The 16,691-nt window shown below is 46.0% G+C and overlaps 1 protein-coding gene across 1 annotated transcript in view; it reads left to right on the forward strand.

The window, feature by feature from the left end:
• The window catches only part of LOC142245339 (BOS complex subunit NOMO1-like), a 226,410-nt gene that overhangs the window by 122,378 nt on the left and 87,341 nt on the right, over positions 1–16,691 (forward strand). Inside the window, 3 exon segments of the mRNA XM_075317979.1 lie at positions 8,109–8,172; positions 12,469–12,564; positions 12,887–13,096. Coding sequence (XP_075174094.1) covers positions 8,109–8,172; positions 12,469–12,564; positions 12,887–13,096 — 370 coding nt within the window.

The raw sequence follows: 16,691 nt of genomic DNA on the forward strand, positions 1-16,691 counted from the left end.
GCGAACGTCTGGACAAGCTCATTTCTGATGCCACGGGAGGAAAGAGTACCTCCCTCCCCCAGCTGAAGTCCAGGACGTCCTTCACCAGACGTCCACAGTCCTCGATCCGCTCCTTTCGGAACTCATTTGGTTGGTCGACATCCCGTGCTGTCCCCGCCACCAGCCGCGGACTACGCAGGGACCGACCTTCTCAGCTCTCCCCGAAACCCACTTCATCATGGCAGCCTAGACCGAAACAGTCCAGGACTAGGGAGACTCGGCCACGATGTTTTCCCCCCTCATGACTCCTTCGGCGCCCGGAAGACACACTCATTGTAGGAGGTTGACTGCGGCTCTTTCATCACATCTGGGCTGCCGCCTCAGACGACAAATGGGTGCGAGACCTTGTGTCTTCCGGTTACCACATAGAATTTCGGACCCGACCACTGAGTCTGTTCTTTCTCTCAAACCCCCCAAAGACTCGAAAACGACGTGAAGCTTTTTTCTCAGCAATCCACTCGCTCCAAACAGCAGGAGTGATAATACCTGTCCCAGACGACAAGAAGTTCGGGGGTTTTTATTCCACCTCTTTGTGGTCCCCAAAAAGGATGGGTCAGTTCGACCCATCCTGGACCTCAAACACCTGAACAAACATATGCACGTACGGAGATTCAGAATGGAGTCCCTAAGGTCCATTATTGCATCCATGGTCGAAGGGGAATTCCTCACCTCCATAGACATCAAGGACGCGTACCTGCACATACCCATCGCCCCAGATCACCAAAAGTTCCTCCGCTTCGCAATTCAGGACTCCCACTTTCAATTCGTATCTCTACCCTTTGGCCTTGCCACCGCACCAAGGGTCTTCACCAAAGTCATGGCGGCCGCCATGAGTGTCCTTCACGTCAGGGGCGTAGTCGTTCTCCCTTACTTGGACGACCTCCTCCTCAAGGCCCCCTCCTTCCGCGACTGCTCAACCAGCGTACAGATCACTGTGGACACCCTATTCCGCTTAGGGTGGCTAGTGAATCTGGACAAATCATCCCCGATCCCATCACGATCCATCACCTTCCTGGGCATGTCCCTGGACACCCATCGGGGCTTGATCCTTCTCCCTCAGGACAAGGCGATCGCTCTTCAACGAGCGGTACGCTGCCTTCTACGTCCTCCGTCTCGCTCCATTCGATTCAGCATGAAAGTACTCGGCAGGATGGCGGCGGCTATGGAAGCAGTATCCTTTGCTCAACTGCACCTCCGCCCACTGCAGCTAGCCCTTCCAGCGGCCTGGGAAAAGAGCCCCTTCTCCCTGGACAGACATCTTCATCTGACGCCTTCAGTCAGGTACGCACTCCGCTGGTGGCTTCGGTCCTCATCCCTATCGAAGGGGAGATCTTTTCAGACGCCAGGGGCCCTCTTCTATGTATGCCTGCATAGAGGCAAAGGTATTTCTAGCACATGCCATACCGTTCTAGTTTATTGTTCAATCCCTGCATCCTGGACATTGAGCCCCTGTCTATAGGCAACATTAGATTCATTTTTCTGCATTATCCTGCAAAGGTATTTAGTTACATGCTAAGATTGTTATCCTGCCTTACCTTGACGGACACGAAACTTGCACACAAGCAGAGGCGGTAGCCCTTTCTCATATACAGCATCATGACAACTATGATAAATTTCTATTACGGACTATCCTCATCTATCTTCATAACTAGTCAGGCTGTCCGACCAGATGAAGGCCGAGGTTAGGCCGAAACGTTTTTAGGCCTAACAAAAAATAAAAAATAAAATGCAAAATAAAAATTGGAATAAACACCAAGACTTCTTCTATTTTTCTTGGACTTCATTTGGGAAACATAACAGTGTGACGGGGATATCTCTCTGAACAGGTGTGTAAGGCTGCGACCTGCTCTAGCCTACATACGTTTTCAAAGCATTACAGAGTCCATACCCAGGTTTCAACTGAGGCAAATCTGGGTAGGAAAATTCTGCAAACGGCAGTAGAGCACCTCTCTCAGTAGGCGCTCCAGGCTGTCTGGGACTGGTTCCTAGTCCTTGGGTTGTGTTGTCTTCTTTTGGTTCCCACCCATGGACTGCTTTAGGACGTCCCATAGTCCTGTGTCCCCCAATGAGGCGTCAGAGAAAAACGGATTTTTGTGTACTCACCGTAAAATCGTTTTCTCTTAGCCATCATTGGGGGACACAGCACCCACCCTGTTGCCCTGTTGGGCCTTGGTTCTCTCAGTACCTTATTTGGTTATGACTTTTTTTTTTCTCATGTTCCTCCGTTGAGGTAAGTTCTTACTATTTTTTTTCTCCTACTGCTTGTGTACTAAAACTGAGGTTGCCTGGCCCGGCCAGGGGGTGTATACTGCAGAGGAGGAGCTATGCTTTTGCATCTACTTAGTGTCCTCCTATGGATAGGCAGCATAACACCCATGGTCCTGTGTCCCCCAATGATGGCTAAGAGAAAACGATTTTACGGTGAGTACACAAAAATCCATTTTTTTTTGTTTATATATCTACTTTGAACTCAAAAATATACCAAAAAAACCCCAAAATTTATCACCTAATAACAAAATATACGAAGTATGCTCCTAGTGGTACCAGGTCACGTTCTTGGGGCTAAAAGCTGTTCTAACTCAGTTTGACCTAAAATAACAACAATTATGTATAAAATATAAATTTTGAAGAACAACATTAGCTTTCTTTTGAGATATTAAGCTTGTTTTTATTATTTACTGTTCTGGAGGTATGGCTCATTATGTCAGCTTTTTGGCCAAAAATTTGGATTTTTTCAAACTTTGAGCGACGAGCGGCACGGGTTAACATCGTTTGATCGAGCTCAAATTTTGGATATCTCAATATCTGGAAAGGGGAATAGTTTTGTGGGGTCCAGACGGACAAAATTCCGACCGATTTTTTTGCGGTCACCCTACTGTGTACTCAGGAGAAATTGCACAATACATTTTATGGTGCATTTTTTCCTGATACCCTTGTGGGAAAAAAAAGCTACCTGGTTGAAATAACAATTTCATGGTAAAAAAAAAAAATATATATTTTCACGGCTGAACATTCTAAACTTTTGTGAAGCCTCCAGGGGTTCAAAGTGTTCAGTAAACATCTAGATAAATTCCATGAGGGGTCTAGTTTCCAAAATGGGGTCACTTGTGGGGGAGCACCATTGTTTAGGCACCTCAAGGGGTCTCCAAACACAACATGGCATCCGCTAACGATTCCAGACAATTTTGCGTTTGAAAAGTCAAATGACGCTCCTTGCCTTTCGAGCCCTGCTGTGCGCCCAAACATTTGATTTCCACCACATATGAGGTATCTGTGTACTCGGGAGAAAATGCACAATACATTTTATGTTGCAATTTTTCCTGATACCCTTGTGAAAAAAAGCTACCTGGTTGAAGTAACAATTTTGTGGTATTTTTTTTTTTTTTATTTTTTTTTTATTTTCACAGCTTAAAGTTATTAACTTTTGTGAAGCCCCCAGAGGTTCAAAGTGCTCAATAAACATCTAGCTAAATTCCATGAGGGGTCTGGTTTCCAAAATGGGTCACTTGTGGGGGAGCTCCATTGTTTAGGCACCTCAGGGGGTCTCCAAGCGCAACATCGCATCCGCTAATTATTCCAGACAATTTTGCTTTCAAAAATTCAAATGATGCTCCTTCTCTTCCGAGCCTTGCCGTGCGCCCAAACAATTGATTTCCCCCACATATGAGATATCGGTGTACTGAGGAGAAATTGCACAATCAATTTTATGGCACATTATTCCTGATACCCTTGTGAAAATGCTAAATTTTCTGGCTAAAGTAACATTTTTGTGTAAAAAAGTAATATTTTCATATTTTCCTTCCACATTGCTTTGGTTGCTGTAAAGCTCCTAAAGGGTTAATAAACTTCTTGGATGTAGTTTGGAGCAGTGTGAGGTGTGCAGATTTTAGAATGGGGTCACTTTTCGGTATTTTCTGTCACCTCGGCCTCTCATAGTCACTCCAAATGTGATGTGGTACCTAAAAAATTTTTTTTGTAAATTTTGTTGGAAAAATGAAAAATTGCTGATGAACTTTGACCCCTTCTAACTTCCTAACGGAAAAAAAATTTGTTTCGAAAATTGCGCTGGTGTAAAGTAGACAAGTGGGAAATGTTATATATTAACTATTTTGTGTGACATATCTCACAGATTTATGGGCATAAAATTTAAAATTTTGAAAACTGTGAAAATTTTGGAAATTAGGCAAAAATTTCGCAAACGCAAAACATATCGTCCTAAATTTACCACTGACATGAAGTACAATATGTCACGAAAAAACAATGGTAGAATCGCCAGGATCCGTTGAAGCGTTCCAGAGTTATAACCTGTCAAAGTGACACTGGTCAGAATTGAAAAAATGGCCTGGTCTTTAAGGTGAAACCAGGCTTGGGGGCTGAAGGGGTTAAAGGGAACCGGTCAGCAGATTAGGGGCCTATAGGCTGTGGCCACCACCAGTGGGCTCTTATATACAGAATTCTAACATACTGTATATAAGAGCCCAGGCCGCTGTGTAGAAAATAAACACTTTATAATACTCACCTAAACGGTCGCTGCGGTGGAGTTGGGTCATATGGGCGTCTCCGGTGCCAGCGCCTCCTCTTTTGAACATCTTCGTCCTCTTTCTGAAGCCTGTGTGCATGACGCGTCCTACGTCATACACACTCGCCGGTCCCGCGCAGGCGCACTACAATACTTTGACCTGCCCTGCTCAGAGCAGATAAAAGTGCGCCTGCGCAGGACCTGAATGCTGGCAAGTGTGTATGACGTAGGACGCGTCATGCACTCCGGCTTCAGAAGAAGGATGACAAAGATGGCCGAAAGAGGAGGCGCCGGCACTGGAGAACAGAGACGTCCAAATGACCCAACTCCACTGCACCGCCCTTTAGGTAAGTATTATAAAGTGATTTTAACGTTCTACACAGCGGCCTGGGCTCTTATATACAGCATATTAGAATGCTGTATATAAGAGCCCACTGGTGGTGACCGCAGCTTATAGTCACCAAATCTGGTGACTGGTTCCCTTTAAAAGTTTCCACTTGTTAAAGGCTGTTCTTTCACTTTTGAGGATTAGTCTCAAAATCTTAAGTCCTCCCCTATCCAGCAGTTGAACCCCCACGGGATCAATGAGTTATCACGTCCAATGGATTTGTGTTAACTTATGATTTTGGGAATAACCGGTTAATGATGGGTAGAGAAACGACCTTTGTGATTACCCACCAATCCTGATAATAAAGAGGGCACAGGGCTCGTCCCCTCTAGTTATCGTTCTACAGGGTGTCTCCTGACACCTGCCATTTATGTCGTTGAGGCTTGCTGCAGTTCCCTTCACAACCATGAAAGCACCTGTGTGCCGGAAAAAGGGATGGAGACTCAGCACGTTTGACCTTACAGTCTCAGAATCTTTGAGGGCTGTACGGTTGGATTTCCAGAGATCATTAAGTCAGGGCATGTCCTAGGTATGTGCCTCTGCTTATAAAGTGGGAATACCCTTTAAAACAGTGTTTCTCGAACTCCAGTCCTCAAGACCCACCAACAGATCATATTTTTAGGTTTTCCTCAATATTAGACAGGGAATAATTACATCACCTGTGCAACATTAAGGAAATCCGAGAAACCTGATTAAGGAAAACTTGAAAACATGATCTGTTGGTGGGTCTTGAGGACTGGAGTTGAGAAACACTGCTTAAGGCTATGTGCGCACTGGAAAATGGAATTTTCTCAAGAAAATTCCGCAGGCATTGAAAGATTACCGCACCCGCGGTAAAAAACCACGGCAAACCGCACCCGAAAACCGCATGCGGTTTGCCGCGGTTTTACTGCGGTATTGTTCGCGGTATTGCCGCATGCGGGTTGGTACATGTGCTTTATTGCATACAATGCAATAAAGCACATTGAAAAAAAAAAAAAAAGTCATTGCATTCTGAGATAGAGAAATAGACAGAAGAATAGATAGATAAGAGTCCCTGTGAGCACACGCTGCATTTCTCACGGTTGGCAGTGAGTTCACATTACCGGCCGTGGGAAATGACCGGTAATTACCTCTCTGCGAGGCTGCATTCAGCAGTGTCAGTCGCGGCTGGATGCTAGCATCGCAGGACGTGGATTACGCCGGAGCTGTGGATTACGTCGGAGCTTTGTTTCGGGGGGGTTAATAAACGAGTGAACGAGGCTTATTTGTGTTTTATTTAAAATAAAGGATTTTTCGGTGTGTGTGTTTTTTCACTTTACTTACGGGTTGATCATGTCAGCTGTCACATAGACGCTGCCATGATCAAGCCTGGAGTTAATGGTGGTGATCCGCCGCCATTAACTTCTTACATTACCTTGATTGCCACTGCATCACGGCAACAAGAAGAGCCGGGGACACTCCGGTACTGTCGCATAATGGATGCAACAGTCCCGGGACAGCTGCGGCTGATATTCTCGGCTGCGGGAGGTGGGAGGGAGGCGGGAGACATTAACCCTCCCCCTCTCATGTGCTTACCTCGGCTGGACGGTAAAAATACAGCGGAGCCCATGTGTTTTTGTTTTTTTTTTCTATATTTCCGTTTGCTTTCTATGTGTATTCTATGTGTCTGTGTGTGAGTGCGATCTGTGTGTTCTATGTCTGTGATGTCTGTGTGTGTTTACTCTCTGCTCCGCTTCCTCTTCCTGTCATAATGACATCACTTCCCTGCAAACCGCAGGCAGCGATGTACATTACCGCAGGTAAACCGCAAAATACCGGAGGGAATAACACAGGAAAACAAAATGAACCGCACAGAATTTGCTGCCTGCGTTATTCCCTGCGGGATTTCACGATTACATTGCAGTCAATGGAGTGAAATCCCGCAGCGACGTGCGGAAAAGAAGTGACATGCAATTGTTTTTGCTGCGGGAATCCCGCAGCAAAACATGCAGCTGTCAAATTCCGCATAGTGCGCACAGCATTTTTTTTTTTCTATAGCTTTTACTGGTGATTCACTGCAGAGATGTTATGATCATTTTCTGCAGCGAAACATGCAGGAAATCCGCGGCAAAAACCGGTAAGTGCGCACAGAGCCTTAGAAGGAATTAGTCAGCAGGTTTTTGCTACCTCGTCTGAGAGTAGTATGATGTAGGGCTTTAACCCTGAATCCACGAATGTATCACTTAGTTTAATGAGTGCAGCGGTTCTGACAGTTTTTAGATTTAACAATAGAGCTGAGAAGGCTGCCCCGCTTACACTGGCCTCTCTATGTACAATGTCTATAGACTGTGAGCTGCTAATTACAGCAGGGGGCATCCTGGATTAGGTGACCTAGTCCAGCAATGATAATCCAATGATGTATCACTTAATTTACTGAGTGCAGCAGTTCTGACCATTTTTTTCTAGCTTTAGCAATGCACCTGAGCTGAGAAGGCTGCCTCAGCCCACACCAGGTTTGTCTATAGACTGTGAGCTGCTAATCACAGTTGGGGACATTCTGGAGTAGCTGACCTAGTCAAGCAATGATAAGCTGAAACAAACATTACACTTAAACAACACCACAAATCTTGATAAGAGACACATTGCTGATGTAGGGCAAAGACCTTGAATCCAATGATGTATCACTGTTTACTGAATGTAGCGGTTCTGATACAGAGTTTTTAGATTTAGCAGTGCAGCTGAGCTGAAACAGCAGCCCCCGCCCACACCAGGCTCTCTATGTACAATGTCTATAGACATTGAGCTGCTAATTACAGCAGAGGGAATGCTGGAGTAGCTGAACTAGTCCAGTAATGATGATCTCCTGAAGCTAATACAAACATTGCGCGTAAGCAACACCACAAGCCTTGATAAGAGACACTTTGCGGAGGTGTGTGTGTTAACCCCTACAGCATGCTGTCTTCAGATTACATAGCAAAACTCTGCTGACAGTCTCTTTAAATGTACCAGTTATTTGCTAAGCTTCTTATTAAATTAAGTACTGTTATATGGAGAATTTTCTCGATCCTTAATATGACTGTGGATGGGGGAGGATCTGGTATTAACAATATTGTAATTGAGGGCATGTTCTGAATCTGTTTATATCATTCCATAATGAATAATGCTGTCAATTTCGTCTTTTTAATTAATATTGTTTTCCAGGTGTTTACAAGGTCACCCCGCGATCCTGCCATCGCTTTGAACATGCATATTACACTTATGACACGTAAGCAGATTCTTTTTTTTTTTTTTTTTTGTAACGCATGTTAAATTTTCAAATGTAAAATGTCACCAATTTTAACAGATACCAGCGCAACATAATGTTATCCTACTAGGTTGTCAGCAAATTATCATCAGAACATGCTCCTTATTGGAAAAGTATGTTAGTAGTCACTGGTCCAGAATTGCTGTTTACTTAAAGGGAACCTGTCACCAGATTTAGTGACTATAAGCTGCTGCCACCACCACTGAGCTCTTATATACAGCATTCCAGAATACTGTATATAAGAGCCCAGACTGCTGTGTGGAACGTAAAAAAACACTTACAGTGCTGGCCAAAAGTTTTGGCACCCCTGCAATTCTGTCAGATAATACTCAGTTTCTTCTTGAAAATGATTGCAATCACAATTTCTTTGGTATTATCTTCATTTAATTTGTCTTCAATGAAAAAAAAAAATAATTTGTCATAACGCCAAATTGGATATAATTCCACACCAAACCTAAAAAGGGGGGACAAAAGTATTGGCACTGTTTTGAAAAAATCATGTGATGCTTCTCTAATTTGTGTAATTAACAGCACCTGTAACTTACCTGTGGCACCTAACAGGTGTTGGCAATAACTAAATCACACTTGCAGCCAGTTGACATGGATTAAAGTTGACTCCACCTCTGTCCTGTGTCCTTGTGTGTACCACATTGAGCATGGAGAAAAGAAAGAAGACCAAAGAACTGTCTGAGGACTTGAGAATCCAAATTGTGAGGAAGCATGAGCAATCTCAAGGCTACAAGTCCATCTCCAAAGACCTGAAAGTTCCTGTGTCTACGGTGCGCAGTGTCCTCAAGACGTTTAAAGCCCATGGCACTGTGGCTAACCTCCCTAGATGTGGAAGGGAAAGAAAAATTGACGAGAGATTTCAACGCAAGATTGTGCGGATGGTGGATAAAGAACCTCGACTAACATCCAAACAAGTTCAAGCTGCCCTGCAGTCCGAGGGTACAACAGTGTCAACCCGTACTATCCGTCGGCATCTGAATGAAAAGGGACTGTATGGTAGGATACCCAGGAAGACCTCACTTCTTACCCCGAGACATAAAAAAGCCAGACTGGAGCTTGCCAAAACGTATCCGAGAAGAATGTTCTCTGGTCAGATGAGACAAAAGTAGAGCTTTTTGGGAAAAGCCATCAACATAGAGTTTACAGGAAAAAAAGAGGCATTCAAAGAAAAGAACATGGTCCCTACAGTCAAACATGGCGGAGGTTCCCTGATGTTTTGGGGTTTCTTTGCTGCCTCTGGCACTAAACTGCTTGACCGTGTGCATGGCATTATGAAGTCTGAAGACTACCAAAAATTTTGCAGCATAATGTAGCGCCCAGTGTGAGAAAGCTGGGTCTCCCTCAGAGGTCATGGGTCTTGCAGCAGGACAATGACCCAAAACACATTTCAAAAAGCACTAGAAAATGGTTTGAGAGAAAGCACTGAAGATTACTAAAGTGGCCAGCAATGACTCCAGACCTGAACCCCATAGAACACCTGTGGTGAGATCTCAAAATGGCAGTTTGGAGAAGGCACCCTTCACATCTCAGGGAAGTGGAGCAGTTTGCCAAAGAAGAATGGTCTAAAATTCCAGCAGAGCATTGTAAGAAACTCATTGATGGTTACCGGAAGCGGTTGTTCGCAGTTATTTTGGCTAAAGGTTGTGCAACCAAGTTTTAGGCTAAGGGTGCCAATACTTTTGTCTGGCCCATTTTTGAAGTTTTGTGTGAAATGATCAATGATTTCATTTTTGTTTCATTCTCTTTTGTGTTTTTTCATTGCAAGCAAAATAAATGAAGATAATAATACCAAAGAATTTGTGATTGCAATCATTTTCAAGAAGAAACTGAGTATTATCTGATAGAATTGCAGGGGTGCCAATACTTTTGGCCAGCACTGTATCATACTCCCCTAGAGGTGGTCCAGTCTGATGGGTGTCACTGCTCTTGGTCCGGCGCCTCATCTCGCTGCGATCTCAGTCCTCCTTCTACCCAGCCCAGTATGGTTGACTGGCCTATGTCATCTACACACGCCGACATTGCAGTCCTGTGCAGGCGCACTTTGATCTGCCCTGCTGAGGGCAAAAACAAAGTGGTGTAATGCGTAGGCACGAGAAAAGTTTAAAAACCACCCGTGCATGTGCACTACAATACTTTGATCTGTCCTGAGCAGGGGAGATAAAAGTGCGCCTGCGCAGGACCTCCATGCCGGGTAGTGTGCATGATGTAGGACACGTCATGCAAACGGGCCTCGGAAGAATGATTGCGTTCGCCACAGAGTGGAGGAACCGGACCGGAGATGAGAGGCGCAGGACTGGAGAGCAGCCACACCCATCGGACCGGACCGCCCCTTAGGTGAGTATTATAAAAGTGTATTTTACATTCTACACAGCGGCCTGGGCTCTTATATACAGTATTCTGGAATGCTGTATATAAGAGCTAAGTGGTGGCTGCAGCTTATAGTTGCCAAATCTAGTGACAGGTTCCCTTTTGAATGTGGCAGAAAATATACAGTGTAATGTAATGGGTATAAAAACGTAGTATAAACCCAGAAAAGTGTAAATTCTAAGAAGGTAAGATGTCTCCCATACACTGCACACACAGATATGAAGGACTTCTCTTATGTTGCGTAGCAGCAACATGGAGAATATTACACAGCTGTACGTAGAGCACTGGGGTGAGATATAACACTTACTAGAAAGCAGCATGGTCTGCCTGTTGTCTCTCTGCTTCTGCCATCTCCATAGTCTTCAGTGGGCAGCTGTAATCTGACCCCTGTTACGGCAGATTATAACCATGTGAGGCTATGATGAAGAGTGATTGAAGAGACTCATAAGTGGAGAAAGTGCCCTCTTTCTTTGACAAGACGTATTCGAACATCCTAACATTTACTTACATAGTTACATAGTTATTTAGGTTGAAAAAAGCCCTCGGTCCATCTAGTTCAACCTTCCTCCACCAATTCTATATTTAGTCACTAAGTCATTTATAACCAACAATGTTTTGTGTACTGAGGAAATCATCTAGCCCTGATATAAAAGCTGTTATAGTATCTGCCATTACTACCTCTTGTGGTAGGGCATTCCACAGTCTGACTGCTCTAACTGTAAAGAACCCTTTCCTATTTAGCTGTCGGAATCGCTTTTCTTCCACTCGCAGTGAATGCCCCCTGGTCCTTAGTATTGTCTTTGGAAGGAATAAGTCATGTGCCAGTCCTTTATATTGACCTCACATGTATTTATACATATAAATGAGATCTCCTCTGAGACGTCTTTTTTTTCTAACTCAACATATCTAACTTTTTTAACCTGTCATCATATGGGTGGCCTCCATTCCTTGTAGTAGTCTAGTTGCCGCCTTTGAACTGACTCTAACTTCTGAATATCCTTTTTAAAATGTGGAGCCCAAAATTGGATCCCATATTCTAGATGTGGCCTTACAAGTGATTTATAGAGGGGTAACAATACGTTGGGATCACGGGATCTAATCTCTTTTTATACACCCTAGAATCTTGTTTGCTTTTGCAGCTACTGCTTGACATTGAGTGCTGCTGCTCAGCTTATTTGTAATGAGAATACCCAAGTCCTTCTCCTGTTCTGTAGTCCCGAGTTTACTTCCATTTAATGTATACGCAGCTATAGGATTACTCCGTTCTAGGTGCATTACTTTACATTTATCAACATTAAATCTCATTTGCCAGGTATCTGCTCATTCTGACATCTTATCCAGATCTTTTTGTAATATTGTACTATCAAGGTCAGTTTTTAATATCCTACAAAGTTTGGTGTCATCAGCAAAGACTGACACTTTACTATCAATCTCATCCACAAGGTCATTAATAAAGAGATTAAAAAGAATTGGTCCTAGCACAGATCCCTGCGGCACCCCACTGCTGACTATGGCCCATTTAGAGAATGTTCCATTTATGACTACTTTTGTTTCCTATCTTTTAGCCAATTCCTTACCCAGTTGCATATAGTTTCCCCTAGTCCTTGCTTCTGGAGCTTTAGTATAAGGCTATTATGTGGTACAGTATCAATTGCTTTTGCAAAGTCCAAATAAATCACATCAGCTGCATTACCAATATCCAGGTTTGCACTTACCTTCTCATAGAACCCCAACAGATTGGTTAGACACGACTTATCTTTCATGAATCCATGCTGTCTGTCAGTTATTATATTTTCTGCTTGGATTGTTGAAGTTAGCCTTGTAATGTTTAATGCTGTTGTTCCACAAAACCCTAATATCACTTCATTCATTTTCTTAAAGGTCCTCGCCAAGTATCCTTACTCTGACCGCAGTGCGGCATCATGTCCTCGGGGCCATAACCGCGGACAAACTAATGGATGTGACCGTCACTATTAAGTAAGAACAAGAACTATTCCTGCTTGTATTTGATTTCTATGCTTTTCGTATGTTTTACTATGAGCTTAGACTATGCTAGAGCCCAATCATAAACGGCCGCACACTTTCACATGGTGCGGGAAGGCACGGGTTATTGGTAGCACACACCATTGTCTATAAAACTTCACTTGTAGTGATGGAGAAGAAATGGAGTGTCTGGGTTAAAAAAATGTGCCCCCTGCATTCAGTGTAATCTTCAAAGATAGAAACAGCAGCTTATGAGAGAAGATTTTGTCAACTGAGCAACAGTAACATTTACTATTTGTTCCTCACCTCCCCTCAGATCGTCCATTGACACTGAACCAGCCCTGGTGCTGGGGCCTCTGAAGTCTATAGAAGAGACGCGCAGAGAGCAGCAGCTGGCGGAAATTGAGGCTCGGAGGCTGGAAAGAGCGAAATCTGATGCGGAAGAGACTGATGTACAACCACCAGTTCAGGAGGTGGTGGAGGAGCTCCAGGGGCCCTTTACATATGAGTTCTCTTACTGGGCAAGGTAACGGCCATTTGGTTAATTCTGCATGTTTATGTTAATTGTGGAGGTAGAACTGGAGAGCATTTGAAAAGAAAGGGTGCTGTATACAGTTAGTACCTTGTAGCCTGTATATGAGCAAACTACAACAGTACCAATATGACATTACACAGGACTTGTCCGCTCTTCTGACTTGTCCTTTTCTTAGATAATTGCCTTATTCCCCATGAGTTGTCGAGCAATGTTTTTTTTCTCTGCCGCCTCATTGGGGGACACAGGACAATGGGTGTTATGCTGCTTATCCATAGGAGGACACTAAGTAGATGCAAAGATGTTAGCTCCTCCCTTGCAGTATACACCCCCTGGCCCAGCCAGGCTACTTCAGTTTTAGCTTAGTGTCTATAGGAGGCACATCTCTGCAGACTACTGCAGCAAGAATTTTTTCTTTTTAGAGGGCGACTGTTTTCTTCGGGGACCGATTTCCCAAAACTATCAACAGGCAGGAACGCGGAGTGTTGCCTCCCCGTACCCCCTCCTGCGACGCCGAATCCTGGGCTGTTACTCATTGGACGACAGGTCTCATGGCACTGATTTTCCAGAGCCCAGAGCAGATGAAACTTCCTCGGCCCCTGTTGCAGGCTCTGAGTTGATACACGCTCTGCACCAAGTGTGACCAGGCAGCAGACTTCCATCTCCACAGGAGCTGAGGTGAGATCATTCCGATTTTTCCAGAGCCCAGAGCAGATGGAAAAACTTCCTCAGTCCCTCTGGCAGGCTCTGAGTTGATACAAGTTCTGCCAGCAGGCGTCACTCTCCACACTGAATTGGAGCAAAGGTCACACTGACTGGATGCACATGAGCTGTGATTGCAGACTCCTGCATAGCATTTCACCTGTGGCGGGGGAGGGGGAGAGCCCCCAGGACTCAGTGCAGCCGCAGCTGCGGTACACTTAGAGTTTTTTCTGTCCACCATTGTTGTGCAGGGCTGGAGGGGGGGGAAGGGGAGTCCCTTCCCACCATTTTTTTTGTTTATTATATTTTCTCATGCCTTCTTGTCAGAGCTAAGCCCCGTCACCTCCGACACTCGATAAGAAAGCGGGCGTAACCCTCCTCACACAGGATCTGCAGAGCATTGCTCCCTTTTGTTGTGATCAGAGCCTGTGGGCGTCTCTCAGAGCTGGCTTCCTCCTTCCTAGAACTGGGATGCAGGAGGAGGGGGGGGAGGGGTCATCAGGGTTCTGGGTGAGTTATAACCTCACTTGCATATTAGCTCTGCAGAGCATTGCTCCCTCATTACAATCAGAGTTTGTGGCTCATCAGCCAGGGGCTGCAGTCACATGTTTTATGCCCTGCACAACTACAGCAACAACTGTAAGACGCTGAGCTACTAGGGGATGATAGCACCTCTTCCTTCTGTGAGTCTGGTGCCCCTGTAGCTTACCCCCCGCCACCCCCTCGCAGCAACCGCTGCCAGCCCAGAGCCTACGGCTCCCAGTCCCCCAGAATGGGCACAGTTCCCAGAACCTGGTGCTGGTTATGCAACATCGTCCTCACACCCCTCAGGGCCCCTGGACAGAACGCAGCCTGATGACACCTCTATAGAGGGTCCTTCTGATAAGAATCAGCCCTCTGCTTAACCGTTTGCAGATCAGAAAAAGGGCATGACCCCCATGGTTCTCCCTCTGGGGTACACAGATGGGGTTCTCCCACATGTTCCGCGGTCTCTGAGGAGCCGGAGGAAGGGGAATGATGTTTGTACCGGGATGATTCCTTGGTTTCAACCTCCCTGAGCGATCAAGCTGCGATGGACTCCCTTATTGCAGCAATCAACGAAAACTCTGCATGTGGAAGATCTCCCATCCACTACTACTGACCCTGCGGTCTCCTTTAAAAGGGTGAAGAAACCTCAAAAAAAAAAGGTTTTTTTGACGGCGCTTCGGTATCCGTAAACTCATGGAGTCCCGGTACCCCTTTGGCTTAGCTGTCTCTAAGGGCTGGGCTGATCCGGCCTCTGTGGACCCTCACCCGGCTTCCGCCTGCCTGAAGGACCACTCCTGTCTTTTACTTGATGGATCCTCCTTCAAGGACCCGACAGACAGACAAGTGGAGCAGCTCGATCGCTCTGCCTCGAGGCCGTGGGTCCCTCTCCCCTTCCGTGTGAGTCGCACAGGCACCAGGACTACCAGTTTCCCTCAGACCCTCACAGATGTAACAGTTCACATTGCTGCGGCGGCAGAGTACCTCATGCAGGCCTCCCTCGGCGCTGCTACCTGTGCAGTTATTGCCGCCTCAAATACCATAGCCATCCGTAAGGCCCTCTGGTTCCGATAATGGAGAGTGGACTCTGTCTCTAAGAAGCCTCTCACAGTACTCTTTTTCCAGACTGATTGTTTGCCGATCGTCTGGACAGGCTCTTTTTTTTTTTTTTTTTTTTTTTTTTGTCTGACGCCATGGGAGGAAAAGAGTACCTCCCTCCCCCAACTCTAGCCCAGGATGTTTTTTTACTAGACACGCAGGGCCCGACCTCAGCCCTCCCCGAGTCCACCTCGTCCTGGCAGTCTAGACAAAGACCGAGGAGTCTCGTCGTCCTCCATCTGGGCCACCGCCTCAGACCACAAATGGGTGTGATACCTTGTGTCTTCCGGTTACCACATTGAATTCTGGACCCGATCCCCTGGTCAGTCTTTTCTCTCAACCCCCCCACCAAAGGCTCCAAAACACCACGAGGCCTTCTCCTCAGCGATCTACTCCCTCCAAACGGCGGGGGTGATGGTACCTGTTCCGGACGTCGAGAGGTTCAAGGCCTTCTATTCTAACCGCTCGTGGTCCCCAAAAAAGGACGGGTCAGTTCGTCCCATCCTGGACCTCTAACATCTGAGCAAACATGTGCACGTAAGGAGATTCAGAATGGACTTCCTAGAGTCCATTATTACCTTTATGGTTGAAGGAGAATTCCTTGCCTCCCTAGCTATCAGGGACGCGTACCTGCCCATCGTTCCAGCTCACCAAAAGTTCCTCCGCTTCGCGGTTCAGGACTTCTTTTTTTCCATTTGTGGCCCTACCCTCGGCTCTGCCACAGCACCAAAGGTCTTAGCTAAGGTCACGGCGTCCGCCATGAGTGCCCTTCACGCCAGGAGAGTGGCTGTTCTGCCTTGCTTGGATGACCTCATCAAGGGCTCAACCAGCGTGCAGATCTCTGTGGGCACCCTATCCCGCTTAGGGCGGCTTCTGACTCCAGTCAAATCATCCCTGGTCCGGTCAAAATCCATCACCTCCCTGGGCATGTCCCTGGACACTCTTCGGGGCTTGATATTTTCCCCTCAAGACAAGGCGACCGCTCTACAACAAGCGGTACACTGCCCTCTACGTACTCCTCTCGCTCCCTACGATTCAGTATGAGAGTGCTAGGTAGGATAGCGGCGGCTATAGAGGCAGTGCTGCTCGCTTAGCCACACCACCGCCCACTGCAGCTTGCGCTTCTAGCTGCCTGGGACAAGAGCCCCTTTTCCTTGGACGAACGTTTCACCTGACACCTTCAGTCAGGTATGCGCTTTGCTGGTGGCTTCTGTCCTCTTCCATATCGAGAGAGTTTTTTCTCCCCCAAGTGGACTGGCTTCTC

This window comes from Anomaloglossus baeobatrachus, chromosome 7, assembly GCF_048569485.1.
Source record: "Anomaloglossus baeobatrachus isolate aAnoBae1 chromosome 7, aAnoBae1.hap1, whole genome shotgun sequence".
Classification (NCBI taxonomy): domain Eukaryota; kingdom Metazoa; phylum Chordata; class Amphibia; order Anura; family Aromobatidae; genus Anomaloglossus; species Anomaloglossus baeobatrachus.